Source organism: Salvelinus sp. IW2-2015, linkage group LG32, assembly GCF_002910315.2.
Source record: "Salvelinus sp. IW2-2015 linkage group LG32, ASM291031v2, whole genome shotgun sequence".
Lineage (NCBI taxonomy): Eukaryota > Metazoa > Chordata > Actinopteri > Salmoniformes > Salmonidae > Salvelinus > Salvelinus sp. IW2-2015.
In genome coordinates, this window is record NC_036871.1 from 36820183 (window position 1) to 36841585 (window position 21403).

A 21403-nucleotide genomic window follows, 5' to 3' on the forward strand; every position below is an offset into this window, starting at 1 on the left:
GCTTTCACACACACACACACACACACACACAACACACACACACACACACACACACAACACACACACACACAACACACACACACACACACACACACACCACAACACACACACACACACACAACAAACACACAGGTAAGTTTATTCTGGGGTTATTCAAGCTAAGCATGTAGTATGATGTAGATGCATGCAATGAAAACAGACTGTGGAGACATTGACGGATCGACCAATGCCATCTTTACTAGGCTACGATGCCCTCTTTACTAGGCTACAATACATTTTTACTAGGCTACGATGCCATCTTTACTAGGCTACGATGCCCTCTTTACTAGGCTACGACGCCCTCTTTACTAGGCTACGACCGCCATCTTTACTAGGCTACGAGCCATCTTTACTAGGCTACGATCCCATCTTTACTAGGCTACGATGCCATCTTTACTAGGCTCAAATACCATCTTTACTAGGCTACGATGCCCTCTTTACTAGGCTACGATGCCATCTTTACTAGGCTACGATGCCCTCTTTACTAGGCTACGACGCCATCTTTACTAGGCTACGACACCATCTTTACTGGCTACGACGCCATCTTTTACTAGGCTACGACGCCATCTTTACTAGGCTAGACGCCATCTTTACTAGGCTACGACGCCATCTTTACTAGGCTACAATGCATCTTGACTAGGCTACGATACCATCTTTACTAGGCTCGATACCTCTTTACTAGGCTACGATGCCTCTTTACTAGGCTACGATGCCCTCTTTACTAGGCTACGATGCCATCTTTACTAGGCTACGATGCCATCTTTACTAGGCTACGATGCCATCTTTACTAGGCTACGATGCCATCTTTACTAGGCTACGATGCCCTCTTTACTAGGCTACGATGCCCTCTTTACTAGGCTACGATGCCCTCTTTACTAGGCTTACGACGCCATCTTACTAGGCTACATACCATCTTTACTAGGCTACGACGCCATCTTTACTAGGCTACAATACCATCTTTACTAGGCTACGATGCCATCTTTACTAGGCTACGATGCCATCTTGACTAGGCTACGATGCCCTTTTTACTAGGCTACGATGCCATCTTTACTAGGCTACTTGTCCTGTACGGCATAGATGCTGTATCGTTGTTGAATGCAAAAACAGTCAGGCACCCAGGCTACACTATCCACTGGGTTTAAACTGAGAACAATACAATAACCAGGATGATATTCTGTACTGTAATTACACCTAGGTCTTACTGGTCATTGATTTACACATTGATCTACATGAACCATTAGGACCAGATCAATCGACTGTACTACAGTATCCTACAGGTATAAATCTACTGTATACAGTATCTACAGGTAAAATCTACTGTACTACAGTATCCTACAGGTATAAATCTACTGTACTACAGTATCCTACAGGTATAAATCTACTGTACTACAGTATCCTACAGGTATAAATCTACTGTACTACAGTATCCTACAGGTATAAATCTACTGTAATCTACTGTACTACAGTATCTACAGGTATAATCTACTGTAATCTACTGTACTACAGTATCCTACAGGTATAAATCTACTGTACTACAGTATCCTACAGGTATAAATCTACTGTACTACAGTATCCTACAGGTATAAATCTACTGTACTACAGTATCCTACAGGTATAAATCTACTGTACTACAGTATCCTACAGGTATAAATCTACTGTACTACAGTATCCTACAGGTATAAATCTACTGTAATCTACTGTACTACAGTATCCTACAGGTATAAATCTACTGTACTACAGTATCCTACAGGTATAAATCACTGTACTACAGTATCCTACAGGTATAAATCTACTGTACTACAGTATCCTACAGGTATAAATCTACTGTACTACAGTATCCTACAGGTTATAAATCTACTGTACTACAGTATCCTACAGGTATAAATCTACTGTACTACAGTATCCTACAGGTATAAATCGACTGTATTACAGTATCCTACAGGTATAAATCTACTGTACTACAGTATCCTACAGGTATAAATCTACTGTACTACAGTATCTACAGGTATAAATCTACTGTACTACAGTATCCTACAGGTATAAATCTACTGTAATCTACTGTTCTACAGAATCCCACAGGTATAAATCTACTGTACTACAGTATCCTACAGGTATAAATATACTGTACTACAGTATCCTACAGGTATAAATCTACTGTACTACAGTATCCTACAGGTATAAATCTACTGTACTACAGTATCCTACAGGTATAAATCTACTGTTCTACAGTATCCTACAGGTATAAATCTACTGTACTACAGTATCCTACAGGTTATAAATCTACTGTACTACAGTATCTACAGGTATAAATCTACTGTAATCTACTGTACTACAGTATCCTACAGGTATAAATCTACTGTAATCTACTGTTCTCAAGGAATCCCACAGGTATAAATCTACTGTACTACGACAATGGTGCGGTCGCCGACCAAACATTTTAGAGGCCCTCCTGTTGGCCGCAGTGACAAAATTAGCAGTTTTAAAGCTAATTTCCTGCAATTCTACACATTCTGCCATGGCTTATACTATCTGAGTGACTCAAACATTATAACTAAATCAACTCATTCCATGACAAAAATACTACTGAATGCATCATTWAAWWWWWTMTAGATTCTCCCTGACTGTCTAGCTTTTATTTAGGTGATTGTTAGTTCTCGAAGATGATCTTTGTAGAAAATATATAGGTTTATTATCGTTTCTACATACTTTAAATCTGGTTTTAGTCATTTAAGTTKACACTGAAAATGTTTTTCCATCCTGAATATTAATACGGTTTGGACACATAGGCGGCCCGGCCAAGACTTTTCTGAGTGAAAAAGCCCTGCCTCCAGAACAGTGGGCGGTAAGAAGCTGCTAGAATCCCCCCTGTATGTCCTATTCAATCTGAAATGACCCAGTGGCTACTGTGACTGTCCCCTGTGTCAACAACTGATAGAGTATTCAAAAGACGATCTTCTCTCACCCCCACCCCCCTTCCAAAAGGGTTCTTCAGCTACCCCCATAGGAGAACCATTTTTGGTTCCAGGTAGAAACCTTTTGGTTCCAGGTAGAAACCTTTTGGGTTCCATTCCACAGAGGGTTCTACATGGAAGCCAACATTTATTTTCTAAGAATGTAGGCCTTCCATAAGTCCCTGCAGTGCAGTCTCTCTCTCCCTCTCATAGCGTAGCAGTGTCTCTCTATGCAGCTGGCATGAGACTGAGTTCCTGTTTTCTGTTAGCAGGGGGAAGGTCTGTACTCACCCTCTGAGCTCCTGTAGCTGTGGTCTCAAGACAAGAGCTCTCTCTCAACTTCTGCTCCTCCACCAGAATCTCCCTGAGGTGCTCATTCACCTAGACAGAGACAGAGAGAGAGACAGAGAGAGAGACAGAGACAGAGACAGAGACAGAGCGGTTATTATTGAGGGTCACATTAACAACAAGCAATGAGTGTAATGAGGGGGAATGAATGTAGAGGTTTTGTTTTTGTGTGTGTAAGTGAGAGAGAACGATAGGAAACAGTGACTTTCAGCGGTGACTAGTCTCTTGTGGCTGAGTGGTGAGATTGCAGCTTCCATAATGTAGGGGAGACTACAGCTACCATAATGTAGGGGAGACTACAGCTACCATAATGTAGGGGAGACTACAGCTACCATAATGTAGGGGAGATTACAGCTTCTATAATGTAGGGGAGACTACAGCTACCATAATGTAGGGGAGATTACAGCTACCATAATGTATGTGGGAGACTGACAGCATACATAATGTTAGTTTCGATATTACAGCATACATTGATACTGCTAGGGGAGATTACAGGCTGTTACTTCCAATAATGTAGAGGCGAGACACACTACCTTAGGAGATTACGATCCATAATGTAGGGGCAGACACTAATTATCATATTACATTTCCATAATGTAGGTGAGATTACAGCTACCAAGTAGGGCTTTATGATACCATATGTTAGGCGTAGTTTCCATAGAGTAGATTACAGCAAGTATACTACTACATAATGTAGGTGTCATAGTTGACAGTGTCCACTAATGTCACGGATTTGGAAGGATTACAGCTACATACATGATTAGGGGAGACTACAGATACCATTGAATGTAGGTCGATATCTAGTTCCATAAAATGTAGGTGAGATTACCAGCTACCATAATGTAAGGTGGAGACTACTAGATACCATAATGTATGTGTCGTATGTACAGTTTTCCACAATGTGGTGAGTATTACAGGTTCTCTCTAATCAGGCCTCACCTGTAGGGGAGATTACAGCTACCATAAATGTAGGTGAGATTACAGCTACCATAAGTATGTAGGGAGATTACAGCTACCATATTATGTAGGTGAGATTATATTACAGCATTCCATAATGTAGGTGAGATACAGCTACCATAATGTAGGTGAGATTACAGGGCTACCATAATGTAGGGGAAGATTACATGCTCTCATAATGTAGGGAGATTACAGCTACCATAAGATGTAGGGGGAGATTAGATACAGCTTCCATAATGTAGGGACTGTGGTGAGATTACAGTCTAACATCCAGGATGTAGGGTGAGATTACAGCTACCATAATGTAGGTGAGATTACAGCTTCCATAATTTAGCGTTGAATACAGCTTCCATAATGTAGGTGAGAATGTACCAGGGCTATCGATAAAGGTTCATTTTAGATGTTACAGCTACCATAATGTAGGTGAGATTACACGCTACCATAATGGGTACGGGGGAGATTACAGCTACCATATAGTAGGGGAGATTACGCGCTTCCATAATGTAGGGGAGATTACAGCTCTCCATAATGTAGGTGAGAATTACAGCTTCCATAATGTAGGGGAGATTAACAGCTTCCATAATGTAGGGGAGATTACAGCTACCATAATGTAGGGGAGATTAGATTACAGTTTCTATAATGTAGGGGAGATTAGATTACAGTTCCATAATGTAGGGGAGATTACAGCTCCATAATGTAGGGAGATTACAGCTTCCATAATGTAGGGGAGATTACAGCTTCATTATGTAAGGGAGAGATTACAGTTTCCATAATGTAGGGGAGATTACAGCTTCCATATATGTAGGGAGATTACAGTTCCATAATGTAGGGGAGATTACAGCTTCCATTATGTAGGGAGATTACAGTTTCCATAATGTAGGGGAGATTACAATCCATTAATGTAGGGGAGAGATTACAGTTTCCATAATGTAGGGGGATTAACAGCTTCCATAATGTAGCTACTTCAGTTAAACTTTAAAGCACTACTATGACTTCATCATTCAGCACAGTGAAAACATCTTCATAGGCCTCATAAACGTTTCCACGCTAAGCCTTGTTATGGTATCGAGAGTGTACAAAACATCATGGGAAATAGAAGGAGTCCATTGTCTGATAGGTTTTAATGATAAAGAGTCCTAATCTTGTTTTTTCTAGGCTGTTGTCTCTTCAAAGGGTCCAGTGCCAGTGTGACACCTCATACAAGAACTACACACACACACACACACGACACACAATCCACACACACACACACAACACACACCCACACCACAACACAACACACACACACACACACACACACACACACCACAACACAACACACACACACACACACAGCACACACAACATGAACTGAGACTCACTATGGTGCACTACTTACTGTATGCCTGCGAGCTGCTTGTGTGTGAGACATGTGTGAGTCATCCACAACTAGTGATCAAGTGTGTATCTGTGCGTTTCCTGAGTGGTGTGTGTATTCATGTTAATATTTGTGTTCATCCATCATATCTTCCGCATGAGTGTGCATTTTTCCCATGCGTGGCTCATTATTGTGACACGTGTGTGTGTGTGTGTGTGTGTGTGTGTACACGTGTGTGTGTTGGTGTGTGTGTGTGTGTGTGTGTGTGTGTCGTGTTTGTGTGATTGTGTGTGTGTGTGGGTACATTTTTGGTATCCGTCTGGCCTTGGCCTGCAGCAGGGAGCAGGAAACACATGGGCTTCTGCAGGGAGGAATGTAAACAAGCTCAATGACACAGAGCCAGACTTGATTTAATGGGATGTTATTAGGATTCCAACGGTGGGGATGCATTATCCGAATTTTAGCCGCTAACAAGAACTATCTTTTAGGGCTAAGACTCTGACTGTACGTACATTTGGTTCCTGGTTAAACCTCCCAATCCTGTGTAAACAGACCTTAAAATGAGATCAAGTTTATTCTGACTGGGGTCTRTCTCAGTAATCTGATCTGGCATGTTGAGAACTTGTTCTCAACTGGCCTACCTGGTTAAATAAAGGTGAAATAAAATCAAATTAAAAACGGAAGCTGCGTGTGAAACTGCCACGTCCGTTTGCAATATTACAACAGAGACGTTACTTAAAACTAAACATCGTTTTTTCCCTCTGACATCATTGCACGCCCCATAGAACAGCTGAGTTCTACTAGGTTTTTACCCACAATGCTGGCTGCTCATTTCCTCTAATCAAAAACAATAACAAATGTGCCAGTGGCGTCGTTTCACCTTTCTGGGATCTCAGCTTTAAGAATATACAGTGGGGCCTAATATATCATATCTCTGGTATTAGAGGAGTGTGTGTGTATCTTAGTACCCTACCTTGTTGATCCATGTGGTGACTGCGTCCTCAGTGTCGTAGGGCAGATCTCTGATGTGTCCGTCGGGGTGGGAGGGGTCGTTGAGAGGGGAGGAGCATCTGTGGACACASGCCATCACCCGCTCCACACTCACCATCTCCACCGTGTACGCCAACATCAGAGTGTCTATCAGGGCCAGGTGGGAACTCTGGGGAAGAGAGATGGAGAGGTGTTAGAGTGGATCCTCTCAGAGAACATGGACTAGAGATGGTTGCTAGACTAGATGCTCAGAGAGGACACCATCATCAATGTTTCACAGAGAACATTATTTCCCATTCCCTCTTCATGTCAACCAGAACAAACAGGTGAGACTGAGGGTCAAAGATACCCATCTAAGATCAAATGTAGGTCACAAAAACATTGGGCATGTTTGGTACAAAACCGGTTTCAGTACTTATGAAAACATTCATGGACGTCACTTAAGTTCTAAATGGGGAACTCAAATGTGTGTGTGTGTGTGTGTGTGTGTGTGTTGGTCTGAGCATAAATGTATGGGTGAGTGTGTGTTGGTCTGAGTGTAAATGTGTGTGTGAGTGTGTTGGTCTGAGTGTAATGTGTGTGAGTGTGTTTTGGTTTGAGTGTAAATGTAAATGTGTGTGTGAGTGTTGGTCTGAGTGTAATGTGTGTGAGTGTGTTTTGGTTTGGTTTGAGTGTAAATGTGTGTGTGAGTGTGTGTTGGTCTGAGTAGAACAGTACAAAGCATGACATTCTGCTGGCCTTTCCATTCCGGGGGGGCAGAACAGAACAACTGCTCTTCCTGCCTCTTCATGGGTCTGCTCCACTCTAACATTTCTAGTGTGTGTTTACTTCCTGCTTGGGACGCAGGTCAGCGTTGCTGTTCACATTCAGATGGATTCAGAAGGTAACTAGTGTGGGACGGCTGATCTACAATCAGTTGATTCAAGCCGAAATGACTGCATGTTACATTACCTAGTACTACATTATGTAGTTATCACAATAGGCAGGTAGCCTAGCAGATAAGAGCGTTGGGCCAGTAACCAGAAGGTTTCTGGTTCGAATCCTCACGCCGACTAGGTGYAAAAAAATCTATTGATGTGCCCTTGATAAAGGCATTTAACRCTAATTGRTCCTGTAAACCMCTCTGGATTAGAGTGTCTGCTAAATGARGTAAATATAAAAATAACTTATATACACTGAYCAAAAATATAAACGTAACATGAACAATTTCAAAGATTTTAATGAGTTACYGTTCATATAAGGAAATCAGTCAATTGAAATAAATTCATTAGGCCCTAATCTATGGATTTCACATGACTGGGAATACAGATATGCATCTGTTGGTCACAGATACCTTAAAAAAACAGTTAGTATKTGGTGTGACCACCATTTGCCTTATACAGCGTGACACATCTCCTTTATATAGAGTTGATTAGGCTGTTGCATGGCTGGGCGAAGTTGTTGATTATTGGCGGTAACTGGAACACNGGAATACAGATATGCATCTGTTGGTCACAGATACCTTAAAAAAACAGTTAGTATATGGTGTGACCACCATTTGCCTTATACAGCGTGACACATCTCCTTTATATAGAGTTGATTAGGCTGTTGCATGGCTGGGCGAAGTTGTTGATTATTGGCGGTAACTGGAACACACTGTCATACGCGTCGATTCAGAGCATCCCAAACATGCTCAATGGGTGACATGTCTGGTGAGTATGCAGGCCATGAAAGGTCTGGGACATTTTCAGCTTCCAGGAATTGTGTACAGATCCTTGTGAKATAGGGCCGATCATTATCATGCTGGATTTTGTCACAGCATCTCTGTGCATTCAAATTGCCATTGATAAAATGCAATTGTGTTTGTTGTATCTTATGCCTGCTCATACCATAACCCCACCATGGGGCACATCAGCAAACRGCTCGCCAGCATGACGACATTYTCTGCCATCGGCCCYGTACAGCTGAAATCGAGATTCATCCGTGAAGAGCCCACTTCTCCAGCGTGCCAGTGGCCATTGAAGGTGAGCATTTGCCCACTGAAGTCGCTTACGACGCCGAACTGCTGTCAGGTCAAGATCCTGGTGAGGATCAGTTGTCCAAACCCACAGTTTCATCACCTGCCCAGGTGGCTGYTCTCAGACAATCCCGCAGATGAAGAATCCGGATGTGGAGGTTCTGTGCTGGCGTGAGTACACGTGGTCTGCGGTTGTGAGYCCGGTTGGACATACTGCCAAATTCTCTAAAACGGTAGAGAAATGAACATTCAATTCTCTGGCAACAGTTCTGGTGGACATTCCTGCAGTCAGCATGCCAATTGCACGCTCCCTCAAAACTTGAGACATCTGTGGCATTGTGTTGTCACAAAACTGCAAGTGGCCTATTATAAGGACAATCTATAGGAAACCTAGAAATGAACTGAGTCTGTTATTCCAATAAAACTACTGAAGTAAAACCAACAGCACCAAGCAGCAAAACCAACAGCACCAAGCAGCAAAACTAACAACTAGCAACAAAACTAACAGTATCAAGGAACAAAACCAACAGCACAAAGGAACAGCACCTAGCAACAAAACCAACAGCACCAAGGAACAAAACAGGGAAACACAAAACAGAAAATAATTGTTCATCATGACCCACAAACCTCTGTTCATCATGACCCCATAGAGACACATATATAAGAGACTGTTTACACGCAGTGGGGGACACTGGGTTTCCAAAAGAGAGAGGCAGATGGAGGAAAGGGGGGGCAGACAAACAGACAGAAGGAGAGCGAGAAAAAGAGAGAGAGAGAGAGAGAGAGAGGCACGGAGACCAACTAACCAATGTTTCCATGCTTTCCCTCCCAGATATTTAAAGTCAGTCCCAGTTCCTCTACTCCTCTGCCAGTAAATATAGTAGGTTTGTACAGAGTGTCACTACAGACTACAGTGGTAAAACATTACACAGTTAGGATTTGGTGAAAGCTATACATTAAATAGATCATCGAATTACTATTTTATCGCCGTCAGTTTTTCAAAATAAGGACTGTATTTTCTGACATCACTCCTCCAAGAATGACAGATCAACTGCTTAATCTGATGCAGCATAATCGGTGTGATTCAGACATATGAAATGAGGACCTGTGTAACTTCATAGTTCTAGTAGATGCCTAACATAGCATACAGTATATACCCTCTTCTAGGGCTGTGAATGTTCAAATGAAATCGGAATCCTTAACGTGAACAAAAAGCCCTAAATTTGGACATACTTACTCAATCCAGGGTTTTTAGTATGTAGAAAATTTGTATGTAGAWTTTTTTTTGTATTTTCTACATTGTAGAATAATAGCGAAGACATCAAAACAATGAAATCATGTAGTAACCAAGAACACGTTCTCATTTACAGCAACAACCTGGGGAATAGTTACAGGGGAGAGGAGGGGGGTGAATGAGCCAATTGGAAGCTGGGGATGATTAGGTGGCCATGATGGTATGAGGGCCAGATTAAGGGAATTTACTCATGACACCGGGGTTAACACCCCTACGTTTACAATAAGTGCCATGGGATCATTTAGTTACCACAGAGAGTAAGGACACCTGTTTAACATCCCATCTGAAAGACAGCCCCCTACACAGGGCAATGTCTGCAATCACACCCTGGGATCATTTAGTTACCACAGAGAGTAAGGACACCTGTTTAACATCCCATCTGAAAGACGGCCCCCTACACAGGGCAATGTCTGCAATCACACCCTGGGGCATTGGGATCTTTTTTTAGACCGGAGGAAAGAGTGCCTCTTACCAGCCCTCCAACACCACTTCCAGCAGCATCTGGTCTCCCATCCAGGGACCAACCAGGACCAACCCTGCTTAGCTTCAGAAGCAAGGCAGCAGTGGGATGCAGGGTGGTATGCTGCTGGCAAAAGTAGCCACTCTTTGCCTTGATGACAGCTTTGCACACTCCTGACATTCTCTCAACCAGCTTCCTGTAATGCTTTTCCAACAGTCTTGAAGGAGTTCTCACATATGCTGAGCACTTGTTGGCTGCTTTTCCTTCACTCTGTGGTCCAACTCATCCCAAACCATCTCAATTGAGAGAGAGAGAGAGAGAGAGAGAGAGAGAATTCAGTGATATACAGTTAGTCTACGGAATCAAAGTAAGGTGAAAGACAGACACACAGCTGGCAGCTCTTCTGTTCTGACTGACAGCCCAAGAGGCTTACAGTACACTGGACTTTATTATCCAGGAATCCACTCTGGATTTAAACCAACAGCTTTATAGACAGAGTGTGCAGTTATGAGATTTAGTCCGAGTCTCTTCTGAACCCTCTGGCTGTATGTACACAAACACACTAATCTTTAATGTTTTGAACATGTTCGTAAGCTGGCAGAAGTATAATAACTTTGAGGCATGTTGGGCTTATGGGAGTAAACACTTTTCAATTCAATTAAATACAAACACAAATAAAACAGTGGATGTATTAGATACTGTAATGCAACCTCAGTCCAAAATTAGGGAGGAGTGCACTCTGTGATGTAATAGCAGAGACAGTCACTTCGTGTCCGTGTTGATAAAGTTGTTTGCTATAATATGCTATGAGAAAATATGAAAATATCTAAATATTCTGATATTTTAACTAATTTCAGTGTTGTTTTGGAGGCTTTTTTTTTTTTTACATTGTTGCTCATTGGGAAAAAAAGGTGCTCTCTAGAACCTAAAAGGGTTCTTCAGCTGTCCCCATAGGAGAACCCTTTGAACAACCATTTTATTTATTTTTATTTAACCTTTATTTAACTTGGAAAGTCAGTTAAGAACAAATTCCTATTTACAATGACAGCCTACCAGGGAACAGTGGGTTAATTGRCTTTTTCAGAGGCAGAACATCATTTTTACCTGGTCAGCTCGGGGATTTGATCCAGCAACCTTTCGGTTACTGGCCCAACGCTATAACCATTAGGCTCCCTGCCACCCCCATTGTTGGTTACAGGTAGAATCCTTTTGGTTCCAAGTAGAACCSTTTCCACAGAMGGTTCTACATGGCACCCAAAATGGTTTTACCTGGAACCAAAAAGGGTTTAACCTGAAACCAAAAAGAGTTCTCCTATGGGGACAGCCGAAGAACACTTTTGGAACCCTTTTTTAAAGAGTGTAGGGAAAGATACTGTCACGCTAGATAGCTGAGTTGGGGTGAGCTTGAACTGATCAAGCTGCTTACAGTCACTGGAATGAAATCCGTACTGGTGTTGACAGTAAACATGGATTAAAAGACATGCCCTAGCTTTCACTAATCCCCTCATAAAGATATCTACTGTGTGTGTGTCTTCAGTACCATTCCTAATGGGACTTGGTTGGTGACAGTAGCACCTTCTAAGGCTGTGGTTTTATGACCAGATAACGTATGACGGGTCATAGAGACAACTGTACTCCTCTCCTCTCACAGTGAAAACATGGACATTGCTTGAAGAGAACACATATTGACATCCCATCCTCTCTCATTAGGTCATCAAACACGGTAGTAAAGCTGTTATTAGTGTGGCGTAAAGCATAAATCCTGCTTTTGTTGCCCGTTATTCAGCAACTAAGGCTGTGTGTGTGTGTGTGTGTGTGTGTGTGTGTGTGTGTGTGTGTGTGTGTGTGTGTGTGTGTGATCAAAAGGATGAATCATTTTACTGCTGTAAACGTTCATATTTGACTCCACTTGTAAATGTACATTTTATAATACGTAGAGTAGCTTACATGCTTGTTATATGCCTACAAGCAAACGAGGAACCAGCTGTCTGATACAGATAGCGACTGTATATATAGCGGTTAGCATGGAAGAGAGAAGAAGAATACTCTAGATACTCGAGACTCACAGTACGGTCTGGAGTATGCAAAAAGGGTGATGGCCCAGCTTGTCTGGGCAAATGCGTTCACGGAGAGATCACGAAGGAGCACCCCATGAGGTGAGTGACACTAATAGTAGAGATGATATGAGTGTGATCGTGAACTATATTGATAGGAGTGTTATAGCAGGTCGAGATGATTTGTCGACATTGCGTCGACAAGGCGAAGGAGGCGGACGGAGGGCGGTGGTTGAGCACGGCTCACCTTGGAATGTCGTTATCAAGACGTGTCGGGTCTGCAGAGGTGGCCCGGCTCAACGGTGTGGAATGTGAACTAGATGAGTGTGCAACATGAGGTGACGAGGTGCCACGTGCGAATCGATACTTACTCCAGGAATTGCATAAATGATGTAGAGAAGTGCGCTGCACCTAGTGGCGAGCTGCGAAGACCATTCCCCAGGAGTGATAGGTATACCGTCTCCGAAGAGTGAGCGGCACGAGAGATATGAACGCGCACATTGGCCTAAGATATCTGGATGAGCATGAGGTAGGTAGAGGAGGTGTACGCCAGAACCGAGACTAGGAGACAGTGCTATATAGTACGCACTGACGGTGCGCGGTGGTGTTGCTGTCTACTATGATGCTGAGAGGTTGAACTGAGACACGAGTCACGTATCAGTTCGATAGCTAATGAGAGCATATTCCACGAGATGACGTGCCTGTCTAATACTGGACTGATGTAATACTGCGTATTGGTGAGATGTGTGAGTCGCATACACTATGAGGAATCAGGTAGAGTAACAGTGTCTGATCAACAGGGTGACTGGCCCGGCTGTCCCCAATTATTAAGATGAGAAACAACTCGGGAGTATATACTATCGAGCGGACGAGGAGAGACCATGGAGGGAGGGAGGGAGATGACTGTACACGCGAGGTCTGACTGACAAAAGGGGGCTGGCCCAGCCGCATGTGTGTCGTACGCGGGAGACGCCTGCTAGGGAGGACTGCAAGTAGCGTAGCCGGGTTTGTTATCAGACGTGAGCGTCACCAATGTCGATATGAAGATTATCTTCGCGAGAGAGATCGTCTTGCCGGGTATGAAGAATATAGCGTGAGACCACACGCAGAGCGAGACACACGATGAGAGAGAGAAGAGAGGTGGAGCCATACCAGGTGGTGATGCTCCAGCTGCGTATAGACACCGAGATGTCACGAGTAGAAGCTATAGCACATGCTAGAGGAGGCACGGTGTATGAGTGTTATATACTATAATGAGATGGCAGGCGTGTACGGAAGATTAAAGCGCCGAACGTCTAATCGCAGGCCACGTCACGCAGCATGCATTTCAGAAGCATGCTCTGCGGAAGTAGTTGCAGGAGAGGCGAACGGGAGCACACGCACAGGCTTCTCCGGTGAGGTCTACCCTACAGTAAATCAGGCCCTGGCATAGGGTTATAGTAGATGGGTTCTTATCTGTACAGGCACTCTGTACGTGAGCTGATCCAGATATCTAGGCTATAGGCCTATGACTCAATTAGTATGACACGAGTCGTAGTCGAACGACATATACATTGAGAGGAAGCGAGTGACATATACGGAGCGATTGGCAAAGCTTTGTCAGAGAAGCTGCTGGAGCTCGAGAGGAGACGGACGTATGCTCATCACGATCCCGCATATGTATAGTGAGTGAGGATTCGAGGATATATACGGCCGTTGTCCTGAGTGGCGAAGGCACAGAGCACTCGCTCGCTGAGGCGATGTCACGTGATGAGTATTTGCGCATACAGTCCTGCGACATATGAGAGGCTGGCAGATAAGACTTCTGTGTGTGAGATTTTGGACTCTCGAGACCACCACCTTCTATGGTACTGGGAGAATTGCTCTGAGATTCCCCACGTCCTCTATTGGACTGCAGACTTGCTCTGAGACCCCAGACCCGAAAGTACCATACTGCCAGTGAAGCCACCGGCAGTATTCCTCTCTACTCCTACTAACACATGAACGCCAACGCGGCCCACTGCTAGCGTCTTTCGTACTGTTATGAGAGCATGTGCGGTGGCCGGCAGTCACTGCCTCGCGCGCTCGACGCACTTTCCACTCCTCATTATATCCCAAGGCAGATTAGCGCACTAAGGAGCGTTCTCTTAGCACTCTCTCAGGCCACATACCCATTCCCCTTTCCTCTCCTCATATACCACATAGCCATTTACATACTGGCAGTTGTGAATCAGCTCGAGGATACCACATACCATTCCTAACTTTCCTCTCCTTCTCTGGAGCATGGATAATAATCCTTCTCTCTCTTCTTCTCCCTAGCATAGCCTAAACAGATATAGTCCCTTCTCCTAACACAGATTTACGTTGCCTCTGCTGCTATGAGAGAACTGTTCCCTCTCTTCACGTTCGGACAGATATATGTCCGCTCTCTTCGGTCTCTACAGGAGAAAAAAAAAAAAAAAAAAATAAAAAAAAAAAAAAAAAAAAAAAAAAAAAAAAAAAAAAAATCTTCTCTCTTCTTCTACAAGATATATTTCCATCTTTCTCTAACAGATATATTCCCTCTCTTCTATCTACAGATATATTTCCCTCTCTCTCTCTCATACATCTCCTTCACAGAATATTCCCTCTCTTCTATGCTACAGATCATATTCCCCTTCTCTATCTACAGATATATTCCCCCTCTTCTCCCTACAGATATTTCTTCTCCTACGTTTCCTCTTCTCTACAGATATATTCCCTCTCTTCTCTCTACAGAATTATTCCCTCTCTTCTCCTACGAGTATTCCTTTTATAAGATATATTTCCCTCTCTTCTGCTCTACAGAAGTATATTCCCTCTCTTCTCTCTACGTAAATTATACCTCTTCTCTCTACAGATATTCTCTCTCTTCTCTCTACAAGATATATTCCCTCTTTCTCTCTACAGAGATATTCCCTCTCTTCTACTCTACAGATATAAATTCCTCTCTTCTCTACAGAGATATCCCTCTCTTCTCTCTACAGAAGTATAATTCCTCTCTTCTTTCTAACAGATATATTCCCTCTCTTCTCTTCTACAGATTATTCCCCTCTTCTCTCTTCTACAGATATATTCCTCTCTCTTCTCCTCACATAGATCCCTTTGCCTCTACATTTCCTCTCTTCTCTCGTACAGAAAGATATTCCCTCTCTTCGCTCTACAAGATGTTCTCTTCACATAGATCCCTCTCTTCTCTCTACAGATATATTCCCTCTCTTCTCTCTACAGTATATGTCCCTCCTTCTCTCTTACAGATATATTCCCTCTCTTCTCCCTACAGATATATCCTTCTCTCTTCTCTCTACGAGATATTCCCTCTCTCTCTCTAACAATATATTCCCTCTTCTCTCCTACAGATATTATTCCCCCTCTTCTCTCTACAGAGATATTCCCTCTCTTCTCTCTACAGATATATCCCTCTCTTTCTTTCTACAGATATATTCCCTCTTTCTCTCTACAGATATATCCCTCTTTCTCCTACAATATATTCCCTCTCTTCTCTCACAGATATATTCCCTCTCTTCTCTCTACAGATATATTCCCTCTCTTCTCTCTACAGATAATATTCCCTCTCTTCTCTCTAGAAGATAGTATTCCCTCTCTTCTCTCATAGCAGATATATTCCCTCTCTTCTCCTCTCTCGATACCATAACATAGTCCCAAATCCACCCCCTTTCCTCTCCTCTTTCCCCCTCTCTTTAAACAGTCCTTTCCCGTTCTTCCTCCCTAGACCCCAGCCAAGCGGAAGCCCATCTACCCCTCCATTCCCTCACTCCCCCCTCCTATTCATCTCTGTCGGCACGCCCCGCTCCCCCACTGCACTCCTCCCTGCTGTCATCCTCAACCCTCCTTCTGACCTGTACCACCAGGCCAAGTAGCGGTGTGTGTGAAAAACCATGAGGTTCCTATAAAACCCAACACAGCAACACCAAACGTATCTGAACTAAACTACACAGACTGCTGAGTGTAACAAAACACTGTCTCAACTCCTATGGGGAGCTACACTCTGCAGCTGCCTATCCTGAAGAGATTGTGCATGTTATAAGAGACAAAGAGGTGTGGGCGTGTATATAGGTGTTGTGTGTGTGTGTTGTGTGTGTGTGTGTGTATAGTGTGGTGTGTTGGTGTGTGTGTGGTGTGTGTGTGTTGTGTGTGTGTGTATTGGTGTGAGGGACAGGAGATATAGACAGCTGAGGTAAATTAACGGGCTGTAGGCGTGCGCGCAATATAAGGTCAATTCCTGTTTACACCCCAGGACCAACAGTAACGATGGCCCACTGGCCGCGGGGCCAGTAAAAACCTGTCTCCCAGTGGATCTCGATCGGGACAGTAACTTTTCGGCGCATTTTTGTATTCCAGTTCAACATTTACTTGCTCCGTCGCAAAAAACATAGAAGACTACACACGCAGTGCTTGTCACGTTCCTGACCTGTTTTTCCTTGTTTTTTTTGATGTTTAGTTGGTCAGGGCGTGAGTTGGGGTGGCATTTCTATGTTATGTGTGTTTATGTTGGGTTAAAGTTGTTGCCTGATATGGTCCTCAATTAGGGGCAGCGTGTTTGACGTTTTCCTCTGATTGAGAACCATATTAAGGTAGGTTCTCACTGTTTGTTTGTGTGGGATGATTGTTCGTTGTCTGTGTCTGTTGCAAAACAGCGGGACTGTTTCGTTTGTTCGTCGTTTCGCTATAAGTTTGGGGTGGTCTAGTCTTACTCTGATGTACGCTGTCTGATAGGCTACTTCGTGTTATGTAAGTTCAAGTTCAGGTCTGTCTAACAAATTCGTTATGTTTTTGATTGCTATTCAGATTTCGTATCTGCAAGTGTCTTTGTTTTTAACTTGTTCATACTCTATGCATCAGTCCGTTTTGTCCGACCTCTTACTCATTTCCTCGACCGTGAGCCGAGGCGAGAGAGAGGTTATGAAAGCGTTACAATGCTATTTGTATTTCCGCAATAGAACTGCCGCTCCATTCAACATTACTATCCACGAGTCCCAATTGGACGTAGTCACCCTGAGCAGTACACGACGTTGAATCGACACAGTCACGTGTCACAGACAGTTTCACGTACACAGCACACCGTGTCCTGAGACAGTACAGACGTTGATACGTTCACACAGCACACCGTGTCCTGAGCAGTACAGACGTTGATACACGCCCCGTGGCAGTAAGTTACTCAACAGCACACCGTGTCCTGAGCAGAGGTCAAGGAAGACGTTGATGTGGTCTCAGAAGCGTTACCACAACAGACACCGTTCTGTGTCCTGAGCAGTACAGACGTTGATAGTAACGTTCACACAGCCACACCGTGTTCCTGAAGCAGTACAGACGTTTGATGACGTTCACAAAGCACACCGGTGTCCTGAGCAGTCAGGACGTTGATTACGAGTTCAACACAGCACACCGTGTCCTGAGCAGTTACAGACCGTTGATAGTACGTTCACACAAGCCACACGTGTGTCTGAGCAGCTAGACGTTGATACGTTCACAACAGCACACAGCCGTGTCGAGCAGTACAGACGTTGATATCGAAGTTCACGACAGCAAGCGGTTCCATGAGAGTCTAGCAGTACACGCACCGTGTCCTGAGCAAAAATGTAACCATCCTATCGCTGAGCTTATTTATTTAGGGAAAGTGTTTACAAAGGAACGCAATGAGAGAACTGCTAGATACGCTGGCTACCTTGTTGATAGTCTGCTAAAGGAGAAGATCAAATTAAAGACAGCAGTACAGCCTAACTGTTGATACGATAGAAAATAAACACAGCCACATCAGCTACTGTTGCCATGACGATCTTCTTTAGGAACGTTTGTCTTAAAGAGGCAGCTTCTTATTTTTAGATGTACATTTATTTTCTCTAAGACAAATCCACTGTAGTACTTTAGAAACCAAAAAATGTATGCAATGAATAGAATTCAAAAAAATCGAGTACAACTTATATTCAATAAACAGCTTTTTAAACCACATATAAATACCAAATGTAGCTATTAATACCTGCATATAGAGAGAAAAGCATGCCAACTATTGGCCCTGTGCGACCCCAATGCATTTAAAACCTCACCCAGTAGAAATTCTGTTTGTGGGCCAGTGAGAAAAAGTTAACATTGGACCCTGTACGCTCATTACACACACACACCACACACACACACACACACACACACAACACACCACACACACGCACACACACACACAGTCCTACCCTGTCCTTGGATACTATAGAGGACAGGGGATGCGTCAAAGTCCCGTCCCCACCGTCTCCAACCCACCCCGTCATCACACCTGAGAACTAAATCTACTTCTTGATCAATCTTCAACAACTAGAGACTTTATTTGATCCTCTATAGATGTTTTAGGGGAGAGAGAGGGGAGAGAGAAGAGGGAGAAGAGCAAGGACAGAAGAGGGGAGAGAGAGGGAAAGAGGGGGGAGAGAGGAGGAGGGGGGAGAGAGAGAGACGGAAAGAGGGAGGGAGAGAGACAGAGAGAGAGAGAGAGGGGGAGAGAGAAGGGGCAGAGAGAGAGAGGGGAGAGAGTAGCCGACGAGAGAGAGGAAAGACATAACGAGAGAGGGCGGGAGAGAGAGCGAGAGAAAAGAGAGGAAAAAGACAGAAAAAAAGACCAAGGAGGGAGAGAAAGTGTTGTTGAAGAGAGAGAGGGAAGAAGAGCGATAAAGAAAGACAGAAATAACTGATGAGGAGATATAGAGGGAAGGAGAGAAAGATTAGATGGGAGGGAAGGAAGGAGATTCTATGTATGCCACAGCAGATGGGGCAGATGAATTGTGGTCTCTGTGTCGAGCAGCCATTAAATATTCACAAGAGAAAAATGGTTTGGTCTTATTATAAACACACTGGTTAGAATGTGGGCATTGGAGGGGGGGAGGATGAGAGAGAAAAAGCACTGCAATGCAGCCTGCCATTTTGTCGGCAGTTACAYTGCATTCGAAAAGTATCCTACACTTTTTTCACATTTTGTTACGTTACAGCCTTATTCTAAAATGTATTACTTTTTTTTTTTTTACTCAGCAATCTACACACAATACCCCATAATGATAAAGCAAAAACAGGTTTTTAGAAATGTTTGCAAAACAAAAAACAAAATAATGAAATATCACATTTACATAAGTATTCAGACTCTTTACTCAGTACTTTGTTGAAGTACCTTTGGCAGTGATTACAGCCTCAAGTCTTCTTGGGTATGACGCTACAAGCTTGGCACACCTGTATTTGGGGAGTTTCTCCCATTCTTCTCTGCAGATCCTCTAAAGCTCTGTCAGGTTGGATGGGGAGTGTTGCTGCACAGCTATTTTCAGGTCTCTCCAGAGATGTTAGATCGGGTTKAAGTCCAGGCTCTGGCTGGGCCACTCAAGAACATTCAGAGACTTGTCCCGTAGCCACTCCTGCGTAGTCTTGGCTGTGTGCTTAGGGTCATTGTCCTGTTGGAAGGTGTACCTTCACCCCAGTCTGAGGTCCTGAGCGCTCTGGAGCAGTTTTTCCATCAATGATCTCTCTGTACTCGATCCTGACTAGTGTCCCAGTCCCTGCCGCTGAAAAACATCCCCAAAGTATGATGCTGCCACCACCATGCTTCACTGTAGGGATGCTGCCACCACCATGCTTCACTGTAGGGATGATGTTGGCCAGGTGATGAGCGGTGCCTGGATTCCTCCAGACGTCACACTTGGCATTCAGGCCAAAAAGTTCAATCATCAGACCAGAGGATCGTGTTTCTCTGAGAGTCTTTAGGTGCCTTTTGACAAACTTCAAGAGGGCTGTCATGTGGCTTTTACTGAGGAGTGGCTTCTGTCTGGCCACTTTACCATAAAGGCCTGATTGGTGGAGTGCTGCAGAGATGGTTGTCCTTCTGGAAGGTTCTCCCATCTCAACAGAAGACCTCTGGGGCTCTGTCAGAGTGACCATTGGGTTCTTTGTCACCTCCCTGACCAAGGCCCTTCTCCCCTGATTTCTCAGTTTGGCCGGGTGGCCAGCTCTAGGAAGAGTCTTGGGGGTTCCAAACTTCTTCCATTTCAGACAAAGTATGATGCTGACACACCATGCTTCACTGTAGGGATGCTGCCACCACCATGCTTCACTGTAGGGATGATGTTGGCCAGGTGATGAGCGGTGCCTGGATTCCTCCAGACGTCACACTTGGCATTCAGGCCAAAAAGTTCAATCATCAGACCAGAGGATCGTGTTTCTCTGAGAGTCTTTAGGTGCCTTTTGACAACTTCAAGAGGGCTGTCATGTGGCTTTTACTGAGGAGTGGCTTCTGTCTGGCCACTTTACCATAAAGGCCTGATTGGTGGAGTGCTGCAGAGATGGTTGTCCTTCTGGAAGGTTCTCCCATCTCAACAGAGACCTCTGGGGCTCTGTCAGAGTGACCATTGGGTTCTTTGTCACCTCCCTGACCAAGGCCCTTCTCCCTGATTTCTCCAGTTTGGCCGGGTGGCCAGCTCTAGGAAGAGTCTTGGGGGTTCCAAACTTCTTCCATTTCAGAGTGATGGGGCCACTGTGTTCTTGGGGACCTTCAATGCTGCAGAAATCTTTTGGTATCTTTCCCCAGATCTGTGCATCGACACAATCCTGTCTCGGAGCTCTACGGACAATTCCTTTGATCTCATGACTTGGTTTTTGCTCTGACATGCACTGTCAACTGTGGGATCGTATATAGACAGGGGTGTGCCTTTCCAAATCATGTCCAATCAATTGAATTTACCACAGGTGGACTCCAATCAAGTTGTAGAAACATCTCAAGGATGATCAATAGAACAGGTTGCACCGGAACTCAATTTCGAGTCTCATAGCAAAGAGTCTGAATACTTATGTAAATAAGGTATTTCTGTTTGTCATTATGGGTATTGTGATGTCATTATGGGGTATTGTGATGTATAGGGTTTGTGATGTCATTATGGATATTGTGTGTTAGATTGATGGGACATTTTTAAATTTGAATCCAT

General features: G+C 43.9%; 1 protein-coding gene across 1 annotated transcript in view; it reads right to left on the minus strand.

Annotated features, from left to right (window-relative positions):
* LOC111956914 (calmodulin-regulated spectrin-associated protein 2) overlaps window positions 1–21403 on the minus strand; it is a 121490-nt gene that overhangs the window by 60726 nt on the left and 39361 nt on the right. The window contains 2 exon segments of the mRNA XM_070436527.1: window positions 3282–3371; window positions 6626–6811. Coding sequence (XP_070292628.1) covers window positions 3282–3371; window positions 6626–6811 — 276 coding nt within the window.